The sequence below is a fragment of the Alternaria dauci genome, chromosome 2, assembly GCF_042100115.1.
Source record: "Alternaria dauci strain A2016 chromosome 2, whole genome shotgun sequence".
Lineage (NCBI taxonomy): Eukaryota > Fungi > Ascomycota > Dothideomycetes > Pleosporales > Pleosporaceae > Alternaria > Alternaria dauci.
Window position 1 is genome coordinate 3,000,753 of NC_091273.1, and position 14,762 is coordinate 3,015,514.

Genomic DNA, 14,762 nt, shown 5'->3' on the forward strand with positions numbered 1-14,762 from the left:
GCGGTACTGTCAATGTCTCAGGACGTGTGAAGACATGAAAACCTTGATTCGCGGGTATAAAGAACTACGATCTGCGCACCAAGTATCGTCCCTGAGGGATGCTGAACCCTATATTCCCAAATGTCAGGAACGACATTGCGCAACCCGATCTTTCAACAGGGTTTGCTGGTTATGCGGGATGAATCACATGCTGTTCGGGGGACGATGGTGGCCCATTCTTTGCCGAAATCTAGGCTTTCTGGAAATTCGAAGAGAATGCACCCGCCTCAGTGGACTGGAGACCGGGGATCTCTTTCGAATGCGGCTGCGAAGCCGTTCGGACGGGAGCGTTTCTCACGATCTAAGCCTAGGATGGCATGTCATCAGGATTAGGCCATGGCGATGGTGCGACACGCGAGTCGCCGTTATTAGTGATCAACGGGAGCTGAAAACTCCACAGATGGCAAATTTACTTCTTACAGAGTTGTTTTCAGGCTTGTTATTCCCGAAAAGAAACCTGCCAGAAGCTGATGCATAGGAAGAGTGTGGTTGTGAGCGACGATGTCTTCCTCAGGCCTAGAGCTTTCAGTAGGTACTGCCGAGGTGTTTGGCCATGGCGCATCAGCAACTCTTTGGTATCTTATCCTAGTGCATGACACATGGGTACATCCTTGGAAGCAGATCCAGATCGCCTGGAGCTGTGTCCACATTGGCACAGTCGCGACAACATCAACGGTAGGAGACGGGTGACATGCCCGTCAGGTGGTGAACCGCCAAGCCCTCTCCCAGGTTGTATAAGATCAGGGCCTTCCCAACCGGAATTCTGGGTGCGCAAGGGCGTAGCGCTACCACGATGGGCCGATGAGAGGGCGTAAATTCACAGCGGCGGGCTGACTTTCTTTTGTAGGGTGTTGAGATATGCAACGATGGAGGGAGCACTCCCCCAACGAGAAAGCCGGACGGGTCCCAAGCGAGAGCTCAGCTTTGCATCCTACAACGTCACAAGCACAGGCTTTATAAAAATTCAATCATGTGTAAAAAAAACTCTTCTACACATATTGTACGTGAGAGAATTTCACAAAAAAGAATATCAAAGGCTTCTTGTTGTGCAGTGCAGTATTGTGTCATAGCTGGGCGTTGAGTTTCCTCTTTCAGGGAACGGGAGAGCTTTGGAAAGGGTTCAGGCGAGCTGGTGAAACTGCAATCACATGCGACCGTGCTTATCTCGCGAAGAGGCGCCTACGTCACCACAAGCGAGGCAAAGAAAATCATGGTCGAGAAGGTTTTGTTGCAACACCATCTCTTGCGCACAATAATGGAGCTACTGGGCGTTCAACAACCGTAATAACGTGCAAAAGGGTGAGGCGTGTGAAACGATTCAAATTACGAAACACGACACGCAGTCGACATGGCTGGAATCAAAAAACCTATCAACTTGGTACTCCCATGCCTTTTACCCGCCCAACGCCCGCAGATGCACTAAGAGACAACGCCAGAACCGATGCGACATGGATATCATGAGCCTCAAACTTAGTCGTCCATCTTCATATCCTCAAAATCATCCAGCAGCTGCTCCATCGGGATCTGCAAGCCTTCATCCTCATCGTCGCCAAGGCTGCTCTCCGTCTCCATGGCATCCGCATCGCGCTGCTTCTGCTCCTGTTGCGCCTTGTATAGCGCCATGGTTGCTCGTAGATCCTGGTCCTCCTCGACGTCCTGCAGGAACATCTCAAAGTCGCGCTCCATCTTCTCTTGATCTTGCTTGCGGGGCAGCATCTCGCCTTCGTCCCTGTTCATACGCTTGACGCGCCAGTTGCGCTTGTTCTTGTTCTTCTTGGAGCGCTGGTAGTACTTCTTGACAAGCATGACGTCGGGGATGGCGGATGAGTACTTGTTGTTTGACTCGAGGACGTCGAAAAGCTCGTTGTTGAAGTTTGTGTTGGCAAGCAAGTAGCCCATTACTGAGTCGCCGACGTGTAGGATTCCACCGAGGTGTGTGCGGCAGTAGTAAGTTGTGTCGTTGACGCCCATGTCGGAGGCGCGGGCCACTGTCGCTTCGGCGAGGAAGTGGCGCCCGACCTGCTTGCCTAGAGGCTCGATGTCTAGGACAATGAACTCGGTCAGTTCCTGTACATCGGCGAGGGGTCGGAAGGGTGTGCGCCAGTAGATGTCGGTGGCGACATCGGCTGTCTGGAGCGTCGAAGGGTCAAGTAGTTGCACTGAGGTACCGATGCGCGTGCAGAGCGTGAGAGGCGAGACGTTGCCGAGCTTCTTTGCGAGGGGAATAGGAAGGACGACGAGATCGTCTTTGCAAATTGGCACAATCTCGCACGAGAAGGAGAATTTGTAGTTCTTTGTCGAGGTGTGGATATCGTGTGAAATGAGCTCTTCGGATCGCTTGATGTTGACTGGGATGACGGCCTTGAGGAAGTCGCAGAAAGCGACGGCGTGGTTCCTCTGGGCGAAGAAGAAGTCGATACCATCGTGGACTTCCTTGATGTTGATTGTATCCTTGTGTGCGCCATGCTTCAGAATCAGCTGCTCCAGGTACAGGAACGTCCTCTTGTGCGGCACCTTCTGTCGGACTTGTACAGACGCCCTCCATGTGTTGTGCGTGTAGCTCTTTGCGCAGTCGGGGCATTGGTTGTAGTTTTGTGTAAACTCAACCTCGAAGCTCTGCTGCATAATGGCGCCCTCGTTGATCTCCGACTGCACCGTAATCTTGACCTTTATCCTCCTGCTGTGCGGCTCCGTCCAGATGAAGCTGGCGTCGATGATTCTCAGCTTGTTGAGGCCACGCAGTTTTCGCAGGCAGAGAGCGAGCAGTTCGCGCGATTCGGGGTGGGCGACGACCCAAGTCGTGGGAGGAGAGAGCCATCGGTCGCAGTCGCGGCACATGAGCAGAATCGCCTCGCGCGGGATACCCCCAGTCACGTCCGTCTTCAGTTTTATACAGTCGTAGCAGAAGGCGCCCGAGAGTGTGCCGTCGACAGGCGCGCCGCAGTCTGCACAGAGAATAGTGGCGGCATTCTTGGGCTCGGGCGCAAAAGAGCGCTGGGCATCCATCGTGACGCCGTCCATGTGTGCGGTTTCGTTTCGACGTAGGCGGTTTCAGTGGCTTGAATTCCTTCAGCAAGCAGAAGGGCAGGCAAAGGGTATATATCGAGGGGAAAAATTAGTGGGCGAATGAGTCGTCGACTGAAATTCCACAAGCGTGAGGGGCAAAAGTCTTATCTTATCAACGGTCACGTGGCTGCACTTTCACCACGTCGCCACCGGCATCACGCAATTGACAGGGATAGCGCACCAAGTAGTGCTCAGTCAGCGTGTAATTAGTAACTTTCCTAGGTATGTTCTAGACTGACGCGGTCCACGAGCAATGACGGCGGTACACCACAGTGCCTCCCAACGGCTGTGGATCTTGAACCGCTTCAACGTCTTCACGCTCTGACACTGAACATTGTCTCCATACCGATCTATGGAACATTCTCCTCTCGCTTTCGCTTCAGGTCCTTCCGAGGTTCTCTTCGCTCTTCTTCCTGCCAATAACCCAACATAACATTCGCGACTCGCATCAGCTCGCCCGTTTTTAGGCCTAAGGCCTCTGCCAACTCTTGCATAAACTCCAGAGAGGACATGGTCTTCTTCGTAAATCCGCTCTGAATATTCGTCAGAGTGGTTAGTTCCAGCGACCATACAGCGTGAACCTCTGGGTTATGTTCACAAGGGCCATAGTAGCTACGACCTTTGAGGCGACGAGCATAGTAGGTGTTCTCCGACCAAGTTAACCATTCTTGGGGTATAGCGGTGATCCAAATCCATCGGTTTTTGATGTCGATGCCAATGCGACAGGTTTCGACAATGAACTGTCCGCTGCCGTCTCGAAGAGCCGAGTATGTTATGTCGGTCGAGGGTTTTTGATTCCAAACACTGTCGACAAGGATTGACCGATTGTTCGGTACACGTCCTCGATAGCTGTCTGTATGGAAGACCAGGTTTTTGATGCCACATCTAAGCCCACCCCGAACCTCCCGGAATGGGTCGTTGTAGGTTAGCTCATCCCGAGTCTTGGGATGCTCAAGAGTATTGTACGGATCGGCGAGGTGGATTTGAACGAGAAACCGTGAGCTGCCCATCGAGCAATAGAAATAGGAATATGTGCTAGCCTTCGACTTCCAAACTGTGTTGACAGGCACTTCGATCGCGTAGTAATCAGCAACGGGGTCAATAATGACACAGCTATCTTTACAACAAACCATGACTATGCAATGGTACTGACGTGCACTAGTCGGCCGCTGAGACCAAGAGTCCGTTACAACCTTGACTTGGCTTGCCCAGCTTGGTAGACCTTTGTCGATCAAAGACTCCCGAAGAGCTTCAGCGCATTCTTGAGCCATGTAGAAACAATTCTGGAACCATTTGAACGTCAATGGCCTATGAGCTTCGCTGGCCTCTTTGCCTGTCTTGAACTGGTGAAGATGTTCCCATGTGTGGAAGTTGGAATACGCTACGTTCAGTCGATTACGAATCGCAACGTCGTCTGCAATCTTCAATACTTGCTTGTACTCGTTCTTGAACTTTTGGTCACTCTTCTGTGCAGGAAAAAGCTTGGGAATAGACCATCCAATTGATTTTGCATCAAGATTTTGTGCAATTTCGGCAGAGATGACTAATTCCGGTCTGTATGGGTGAGGGGAACCCATTACGGGAAGTCAAGTGTTTCTTTGAAAGACGTCGTAACTTGGATAGTAAGGATGATCGAAAAAATCTTTGGTTGTAATTTCGGCGCCCAGATGGTGTTGAAGGGGGTGGTGCGAAGGGAAGAACTTGCCCAGGTGCTCCTCCATGGTGATGGAGGGTATTGTACTTGCTGATAGTGTGTCGTGAAAGCATGAGACTGACGTCAAATTGAATTAGCGCTCAACGAAACAGCTACCTGGGTAGTGAATTGGAGGTTGAAGTACTCCATGGCCTGTCGCGATACCACACCCCGAACAGCGTGATTCCAAGGTTCCAATGTTGCTCTTTTCTCGCCCCTGGGTATGATACAGCCAGTCAGCTACTACAAACCTCGACGCAGTAAACATCCCATCTTGTTTTCGTGATCTTGCCGGTAGGATATACTATATCGCACCCTAAACACAATGCTTGAGTGGTGAATGGCGAGGCATGTGATCGGATAACCCATCTGACGCTAGCAGGGGTCTTCGACGATCGGTACAGCAAAACACCGATATCATTCTGGAAGTCATGCTGCACAACGCCATCCAACCTTTTGTGCCTGCTTTGTTGCTCAACATGTCTTTCCCAAGGATCGCTTCGTCGAGGTCGGTCTGCAACGCTTGTCGCAGTGCACATGCGAGGCAATTTGTCCCGGTACCTAGACCCAATGGCGCATTGTCACGCACCTTGCCTGGAACATTCTCACGATGCGCCTTCAGTACGAGCACGGTTCAAAGCTTAGATAGGAACGATCCTGCAGTCGAAGACGCCGAGTTCGCCTTTCCCGACGACGAGTCGAAGCCAATCGTGGCAGATGTTGTGTCGCACCACGCCACAACAGACGCTTTGGAAGAGTCGAAAGAAGCTGCAACAGCATCAACGCCTTCTCAACAAGACCACGCAATTCCGTGGTACCTGAGACAACAGTCGTCGGTCCAGTCGCCCACACTGAACCCCGCTGAAATACCAGATCTTCCGCCAAACCCGCCACCCCTCCTGCGAACCCTCCTCGAATATGTTTCCATCACGGCCGGCCTCGACGATTTACAGTTGCTCGACCTCCGAAATCTCGACCCCCCGCCTGCGCTCGGCCCAAAGCTGATTATGATCATTGCGACAGCGCGCTCCGAGAAACATCTGCACGTAGCAGCCGATCGCTTCTGCCGATACCTCCGACGCGAACACGGCTTGAAGGCGAATGCAGCTGGTCTGTTGGGTCGCAATGAGCTCAAGATCAAACTGAGGCGGAAGGCGAAGCGCATGAGAATGTTGGCGAATGTCGGTGGCGCTGCACCCGAGGGGAATATCGACGATGGCATACGAACCGGCTGGATTTGCTGTACACTGGGGAAGCTGGAAGCACATCCCGACGACACGCACATGCCAGGAGCCGACGTGGAGCAGTTTGTGGGTTTCAGGGACATCAAGCCTGGTGTCAACGTCGTCGTGCAGATGTTCACAGAGGAGAAGAGAGCTGAGACAGATCTGGAGACATTGTGGGGCGGAGTACTAAGAACACACCAAAGGAAGGACAAGAGTGCCGACGAAGCACTAAAAGAATTAGAACAAGACATTGAGGATTTGGAAGAGGACGCGGAAGATGCTGATTACCAAACACAAGAGTCGACGCAAGCGGCCAACAAACCACCCACCCAGTCCAGCAAACCTGCCAGCCGTCCAACACCCGCGCAGCAGACATACCGTCCCCGCCCCACTCCGGGTGATTTCTTCCCGCCAGCTTCGACGTCGGATGGCAGGAAGCAGATGCGTCGATTACATACAGTTGGCTTTAGATGATACCTCAAGACGCAGTCTATGCGCTCAGCATTCTACGCCCTCTTGCAGAGCGAACGAACGCTATGATTGACGACTTGTACAATATGTAAATTAGTTACGAGCGGTGGAATTGAGTGTCACAAATAAGGAGACTCTGACGATATAATAGAGCAATATCACCCATGTGCCAGCGTTAGGATCAAGGCATTAAACAGATTTATCAACATGGATGCAACATGTACCGAGTGCGACGAATTGGAAGACTAAGAACTTCAGACGCTACATACTACAGAAAAGACACGATCGACTCCATTCACATCAACACAGCCATACCCTGAGCGTTCCTCCCTGCCATTCCACCCAGGTCGAAATGCTGCACCTGCTTCATGGACCCTTGGCCTCCAGATACATCCAGCACCGTTATCGCTGCATTGGTCGTCCCATTACCCGGGCTCAATGCGTAGACAAAATCTCCCGCTGCACGCAGGTCGATAAGACCAGGGTCGCCGTTTGCAGATAGATCAAGTTGCGTGATGATGCTCGCGTCATCTAGACTCATCTCTACAACACGATTTACGCCGACATCTGTTACGAAGGCGCTGTTTGTTGCGGCAGAGATTGTAACCCAACAGGTTGCTGATTGGCCGTCTATGATTCCTTTCCCCTTGACTGTTGCTTGGCCTTTGGAGTCGATCGACAACACGGTAGCACCGAATGAAGCGTCGGTGACGAAGAGGGAAGATGGGTCGTTAGGCAACGTAGCTGAGCCGAAAAGCACGGCAGTTCCTTCGGGTGAGCTGCGGACATCCTTCTTGGGTAGCGTTGCCGCACCGTTTGAAGCTCGCACAGCGTAGGCGGAGAGGAAGCCCGTATTGTTCACTGAGGAGTCACCCTTGACGGTGGTGAAGAGGACAGATTCGTCAGATGAGAAGAACGCCTGTGAGACTGTGTTTAGTGGTCCTACAGGCGGTGTGCTTTGTCCGAGATCGAAGGGTCGAAGGTCGTCCATTTGCCCGAGTCCTTGCCAGGAGAAGGAAGCGCAGGCGATGCCCGCTACAGCGCCTGTTGTGCCGACGCATGCGAGCTTGTTCTTCGCAGACGCAGCTACAGTATTCGGAAAGTCGCCGGGTATAGCCACAGGCGCTCCGGCGTGTGAGAGCGACGTAGGATCTTTTGGTGATATGGTCATCATGGTAAGGGTGTTTGAGCCAGCGTTTACAGCGAATAGGTTCTGAAACTCTTTAGTCAAAACTTCTTTCCTTTTCTTCCATGGAAATGAAGACGCTCACGTTTCCGGCGACAGTCAGAGCAGACTGGCCAACGAGCGCGTCAGGCGTTGCAGGGTTTCCCTCTGCGTCAACAGCAACAGATCCAGCACCACCTGTCTTCACCACTTTGCCTTTGGATAGCGTACCATCAGCTCCGATAGGCAGCGTAATTACGGCGTTCTCGCCGTCATTGGTCAAAAGATAGATGGCCCTTCCTACAGCAAGTTTTCTAGCGTTCGGTTCTTGCATACAGCTCATGCCATCTTGCTGTTCTGCCTGATCTGCACCTGCGTGATGCTGCCGATGTGGTGCTGCTACTATTATCGATGGAAGTAGAGCAAGGAGGAACCTTGTCATGAACATGATTTTAGTACGCGACGTGTTGTAATAGTTGAAAAGAGATCAGGAGTGAACTGCAAGTGGAAGGTTTTGAAGCAATGTGAAGGTAGTGAGTTAGAAAGCCCAGCTAATCTGTCGAAAGCAATTCCATCGACAGTAGTCTCCTCTTATAGATACTGCCCCAGTACTGACGCCTCGCACTGTCACATACTGGGACGTACTGATTATTCGATCAAGATTTCCTAACTTGGAATGGCTTACATTCGTGCAGGATGACAGGGTCTCCAAGCACACTCGTGGTACTAACCTAGCAGTCATTCTCGCGCGGAACAAGTCCAAGGACGTGGGTCGGCTATGTGGTAGACACGAAACGGTGCTTGTATCAAGCGAGGGCTCTGTCGATCCATTGCCTGAATAAGGAATCTTGATCATGAAGCAATTACCGGATAAAGTTAGCCTGGGGTTTCTTGTAGCAGACAGCCCCTAGGTCTCACAATTTTACATTGCCTCAGCTGCGCCCGTCAGGCACGTCAGACGGGCCGTTTTCGTTGGCGCGACGCCGGGAATGGATAAGGGGGGAGGCTAGATTGGACGCCTGTTCGGTATACATCGCTCGTCACCATGAGCACCTATTCCTTTGGAAAATATCAATACTCGGGCTTCTCTAGATAGACACCGAAAGCGCAGGATCTCTTACCAGTCCTCTTAGTGAGAAACTGACTGGTTACCTGCACACCCCGGCAAAATCGAGGTTTTGTGCACGATGAAGTTTACCTTCAAGCCTTTCAAAGGTGATAAGAGTTCCCCAGACGGTATGTCTTATACGATCCGTAGTCGCCCAGTCATGGATTGCTAATAACCATCTTGTCTTAGCAGACGATGTCGATTCGCGCAATCCGGAACAGAAACGCAGAGACCAGGTTCGTCGAGCGCAAAAGTCCGTTTAGTCTTTGTGTCCGGGGACCGATTTCTCATTCTAAGTTTGCCGAACAGAACCCATCGTGAGCGAAAAGAAGCATATATGGCTTCTCTTGAAAGCGAAGTAGTTCGGCTCCGTGCGAACGAATCCAGGCTGTTGCAGAAGGCGAATACTTTATACTCTGAAGTCGCTTTTCTGAAGAGATTGCTGAGGGAGAATGGGGTCGCGATATTTGAAAGATCAGGGGTCACCTATGACGAAGAAAGAGGAGGATATACAGAGAAAGAGAAGATGATTGCGCTGATGATCGGTCAAGAGAACAAGAGGAACAACCGACGGAAACAGATATACGTGCAACATATGCCTAGTGAGCCTTCAAGTAAGTATGTTGCAGTCGAATTGCAACTGCATTCGGTGATGACGTCCTTGCTGATGAATTTCGCGCAGCCAGCTCGCCACCGCTCATTACCCCGCCGTTATCTGGCTCAGTGGAATTGGCGTACATATCCACTGCTTCTCCCGACGGATCCACGATATGTATGGGTAGCCTCGACCCAGAGTTTGTGGGAATGGACTTTGTCTTGACGTATGCACCCTGCTTGCCCCTCGCCAAGCTGGCATCGCTAAAAGTCCATATGTAGTCTCGAATCCCCCTGCTTACCACATATCGACGTCACCTTATCCAACAGTAGTAACTCAGATACGAACCCTCCTACTTCGGCCGGTCACGCCCTCACTGTCTCAGCATGCCTCTTCCATCACCATCCTTCTCCACCCGGCCAACGTCAATCCTCTCTTACGACTTGGAAAGTCCCTTATGCCAGTATAGATCAGCTGTTAACGTTATCTGGTTCTGTCCCTTTGCAGGACGGTGAAGTCACACCCGTACAAGCGTGGGATTATATCCGGCGACAAGAACAATTTGCCGGGCTGGAAGCAGGAAGGTGGGAGAGCCTGAAGTTGAGCCTGACAAACTTAGTACGATGTCACGGCTTTGGAGGCGTGATGGAAAAGGGCGCTTTTGAGAATGCGGTGTTTGAGACTTTTGTTGTTGGTAGGGTGTTTTGAAGAGACGGGATTTGTCGGACACTTCCCAAGCCTGTACTGACAGCCGCTCTGTAATGGAAGAATCCACAAAAGGTTGCGTACTTGATGTTTACATTTTTTCGATGCGGTGAAAGAAAGATGATACGATACGAGCAGATTGCGTGTGAGGATTACATATGATACGGATTCATTCCTGAAATCTTGGTTCAATGTTTTTCCTTGCAGGGGTGAAAAGAACCTCGGTGTTGATTATCAGTTCACGTATTACCCTAACAAGCGAAATACGAGGGTGTACGCGGCCTGAAAGGGTAGGTGACGGGCGGTTGGTGGCGCTTCTGGACCTGCGTCGCAGCCATCACGGTCCGAAATTGCGCAACAATGGAAGTAAGCTCATCGAAGACGACAAGTCGAAATCTTGTCCTATTCCCGTGGACCAAGACACGTTGCCAACCAAGATTGGGGGCAACAAACACACACTAAAACAGGGCAGAAAAGCTTAACAATAAAGTTATCGATAGATCGCCCAATCAGTCGCCAGCCCCGCACCAAACAACGACAGAAGCGTCATCAGCGCCTACGTCGCCACGCCGGGCCGTGCAAGTGTCAGCACAGCCGTCTTGTTCGCGCAGTGATTGAAATAGTATAGTACCTGCAGCCAGCCCGTGAACCCCAAAGACACGCGTCCCTGGTCGTCCAAGGCCGTGGGAGAATAACTACCCGGCTGCCCCGGGAAACACTGCGTTCCTTTGTTTCTGGTCTTCTACCCTACACAGCCAAGCTTTCGCCCAAGGTCTATCAAGCTGCGCTGGGCAAGCTTCGACTACTCTTGACATTCGTTCACCTACATTCGTTATCGACTGGCAATATCGTCATGTGGAAACCGCTTGTTTCTACTGCCGTGGCGGCGCTGGCTGCCAGTGGCGTGAGCGCAGCGAGCTACGACGACATTCCAGACATTGAGGTCTATGGACAGCATTTCTTCTACACAAACAATGGCTCGCAGTTGTACGTGTGTTTGCTGTAGGAATATCAAGATAACCATGCTAACCATGTCGCAGTTATCTCAAGGGTGTCGCATACCAGCAGAACTACTCTCCCAACGGCTCGACAAGTGCCGATACCAAGTACACTGATCCGCTTGCCGATGGCGACGCCTGCCGACGAGATATTCCCTACCTCAAGCAAATCTACACAAACATCATCCGCGTGTACGCTATCGATCCGACCCAAAACCACGACGACTGCATGGAGCAACTGGCCAGCGCAGACATCTATGTCATCTCCGACTTGGGCGAGCCGGGCACATCCATCGAGTCGAACAACCCCGAGTGGGACGTTACGCTTTACCAGCGATACACAGGCGTCATTGACGCGCTGAGCAAGTACAGAAACGTCATTGGTTTCTTTGCTGGTAACGAGAATGTCAGCAGCGACAACCAAACGGCCGCTGCCGCATTTGTCAAGGCTGCTGTCCGCGACACAAAGACATATATCAAGAACCAGAACTACCGCAGCACACTGGGCGTGGGTTACGCAACGGCCGATGTCCCGTCCCGCGATGAGCTTGCGCATTACTTCGCGTGCCAACCAGGTGACGCGGGTAACACGACATCCATCGATTTCTGGGGTTACAACGTCTATTCATGGTGCGGTGACAGCAACTACGCAAGCTCTTCCTACGGCGAGCGCGTTGACTTCTTCTCCAACTACCCTGTTCCCGTCTTCTTCGCTGAATATGGTTGTATCGAAGGTCTTAGCAGCCCAACGAGCCGTCCATTCACCGAAGTCGAGGTTTTGTACGGCAACATGACCGAGGTCTTCTCTGGCGGTATCGTCTACGAGTGGTTCATGGGCGAAAACAACTACGGACTCGTTTCGCTGGTTGATGACGGCGCAAGTGTGTCTCCTTACCCCGACTTTACGTCTCTACAAAGCCAACTTGCTTCCGTTACCCCGACCATCACCCAGCGGTCCGAGTACACGCCCACCAACTCAGCACCCGCCTGTCCTTCAGTCGGTGGAACATGGCTCGCACAAGCATCTCCACTGCCTCCCAACGTAAACCCCCAGCTGTGCGCCTGTATGATAGACAGTCTGCAGTGCGTCTACACGTCCGACGACGACGACGCGTACGCCAACGACTTCGACTACATCTGCGGCGAGAACGAGGACTACTGCAGCGGCATCGCGCGCAATTCCACAACCGGCGACTACGGCGCCTACTCTGGCTGCGACCCCAAGGACCAGCTGGCCTTCGTCGCAAACCAGTACTACATTGGCCAGAAGAAGCGCGCAGATGCTTGCAGTTTCTCGGGTAGGGCAAGCACGCAGAGTGCTTCGACTGCGAGTGGTTGTGCCTCGTTGCTGAGTGCGGCGGGCACTAACGGCGACGGCAGTGTGCCTACTGCTACCGGCAAGGGTACAGCTGCTGTGAGCGGCGGTAGTGGTAGTGGTGGTAGTGGAGGAGCAGCAAGCTCCAGTAAGTCCGAGGGTGCTGCTCCTAGCGTCAATGCCCCTGGTTTCTTCGCCCATGGTGATTTGGCCATGGGTGCGTACGCTATCTTGGCAGCGGGCAGTTTACTGGGTATGCTTGTACTATAAGTCAGCCAGGGAGTGGTATTGGCGTGGTGATGAAGTATGTTTGGATGATATACAGTGAGCCCACGTGCTGTGGAGCATGTGCTCAGTTTTCTAGCGTTTTTTATTATTGATACAAACGACAAATACAGTTAAACTTTCTTCCGGGCTTGATCAGCTGTACGTGCTCCTCGTGAAGACCAGACTTTGCGGCTTACGCTCCTGTTCTTTTCAGCACTGCTGACTTCTCATTTGCTATCGCACCACCCCTTCAACACCGACAAAAATCACAATTATCAAGAACAACACGTTGCACCAACTCCAGATATATTCTATCATCTACAAGCTGGCCTTTTCTTCTTATTTCTTTCTTTTCTTCTTCGCCTCCGCTACAGTAGCGAAAGACATTGCTATTGTTGCTTTCAAGACAACGTCTCGTGCCCCATAGCCTCTCTGTACACTAGAGTGACCAAGATGCCGTACATATGTAAAGCCCCCAGAGATCAGACACATTACTTTCTGATAACCGACGACATGCCAAGCCTATCCTCTCATGGGGGGATATCACTGTAAAAAGGGGAAAGCCCGAACCCAAATATACAGCATCCCGACGCCGACGCTGCGCTTGAAGCCAGGAACTGACACTATAACACTCTGCTGAAATCAATGTAAAGTTGTTGGTTTATGAAACTCGAATACATCCAAGCTCATCTTTTGGCTCTGTAATAGATACTGTAACATGCTAGTACATGTTGGGTGGCCCAGGACGACCTGGCTGCTGGCGGGGAGGCCCACCAAACTGGCCGTCGAACATCATGCGGGGGTCTTCACCTCCTCGCATGCCAGGCATCGGGGGTCCACCGTAGCCGGGAGGTGGAAAATAGCCTGGTGGGCCTTGCATGCCATTGCCACCAGGTCCTCCGGGTCCGCCGGGAAAGCCCAGTCCACGGATACTGCCAGCGGGTGGGAAGCCAGGGAGGTGGCCAAGCGGTGTATTGCCAGCCGAGAAGCTCGGCCCAGGGCCCATTTGCTGACCATTAGGACCATTAAGGCCAGGCGGTTGACGCATTGGACCACCGAACCCGGGTGGAGGAGCAATGTTTGGTCGCTCTTGAGGTGTTGGCGGCATTCCTGGTTGACCGCGTCCGCCCATATACGGCATGTCCGGTACAGGCTGTGAAGGAATACCCATGTTGGTCGGCATGCGAGGGTCGCCTCCGGTGTTGCGGCGCTGGAGGCCCATAAGTGGGTCCTCGGGGGTAGGATATCCCATTGGCATGCGTTGGTTCTTTCCTCGCAGGGCTTCCTGTTGCTGTTGCTGTTGTTGTAGTCGTTGCATATGTTGAAGCTCCAGCTGGCGGTCGGCTGCATCACGACGCATCATCTCGTTCTCCGAGAACATGCGAGGGTCCTCCATGAAGCCAGGGGGCAAACCACCTCTGCCCTTGGGTTGATGCTGCGCCGGAATTTGAGGCTGTTGTCTTTGCTGATCGAAAAAGGCCATGTTATGACCTTCCTGAGCTGGGCGGGGCAAGTTATGACCTTGCGCTTGAGGTGGCGTACCGCGGGAAGGTTGCTGCATCAGGTTCAGCAGGAAGTCACGCTCACGCTGCTTTGTTGCTTGATCACGCTGTGATTCCTCGCGTGCGCGACTATTCAGCAGAGCCGCGAGGTTTGCGTCTTGAGGGCCGTTGCGTTGCGGCGGGGGCTGATGGGGAAAGTGATCGTCTGGATGACTAGAATCGGGGCGTGGAGGCCTGAATTGATCAGACATTGCATTCTCAGGCGACATGCTGCTGAAGCGCGATTGCTGTGGCGGCCGAGACTCGGGTGGACCAGCACGTGGAGCCAGGATGTTCTCCAATATACTCTGCTGTTCGAGGGTCCTTGGCGGTGGTCTACCATGTTGCGGGTCCGGCGGCGGCGATTGCTGATGGAAGTCCAAAGAGATACCTCCCCCATGCCTCATACCATTTGTCGGCGTGGGCATGGTTGTTGGAGGCTGGGGTCCTGGGGACGGGCCCGTACTGACTTGACCAAGCATCTGGAGAATGCGCTGGAAACCCTCTTTATCGGCGTTTGCCTCCATGGCTGGTGCTGGGGATGCAGGTGCCGGAGCTGGACCTTGGCCTGGT

The 14,762-nt window shown here is 52.6% G+C and overlaps 4 protein-coding genes across 4 annotated transcripts; 2 read left to right on the top strand and 2 right to left on the bottom strand.

The window, feature by feature from the left end:
* Positions 1 to 1,509: 1,509 nt before the first annotated feature.
* On the bottom strand, positions 1,510 to 3,060 carry ACET3X_003021 (uncharacterized protein; the record flags this gene model as incomplete). Its single annotated transcript, XM_069449828.1, has 1 exon — positions 1,510 to 3,060. The coding sequence occupies one exon, from the start codon at positions 3,058 to 3,060 to the stop codon at positions 1,510 to 1,512; it is 1,551 nt and encodes a 516-aa protein (XP_069309568.1).
* Positions 3,061 to 5,335: 2,275 nt separating this feature from the next.
* On the top strand, positions 5,336 to 6,498 carry ACET3X_003022 (uncharacterized protein; the record flags this gene model as incomplete). Its single annotated transcript, XM_069449830.1, has 2 exons — positions 5,336 to 5,355; positions 5,421 to 6,498. 2 exons carry the CDS (start codon positions 5,336 to 5,338, stop codon positions 6,496 to 6,498), a joined length of 1,098 nt encoding a protein of 365 aa, XP_069309569.1.
* A 292-nt stretch (positions 6,499 to 6,790) lies between these two features.
* Positions 6,791 to 7,669, bottom strand: ACET3X_003023 (uncharacterized protein; the record flags this gene model as incomplete). Its single annotated transcript, XM_069449831.1, has 1 exon — positions 6,791 to 7,669. The coding sequence occupies one exon, from the start codon at positions 7,667 to 7,669 to the stop codon at positions 6,791 to 6,793; it is 879 nt and encodes a 292-aa protein (XP_069309570.1).
* Positions 7,670 to 10,921: 3,252 nt separating this feature from the next.
* Positions 10,922 to 12,651, top strand: ACET3X_003024 (uncharacterized protein; the record flags this gene model as incomplete). The annotated part of the gene is made up of 2 exons (XM_069449832.1): positions 10,922 to 11,055; positions 11,109 to 12,651. The coding sequence occupies 2 exons, from the start codon at positions 10,922 to 10,924 to the stop codon at positions 12,649 to 12,651; spliced, it is 1,677 nt and encodes a 558-aa protein (XP_069309571.1).
* Positions 12,652 to 14,762: the final 2,111 nt, after the last annotated feature.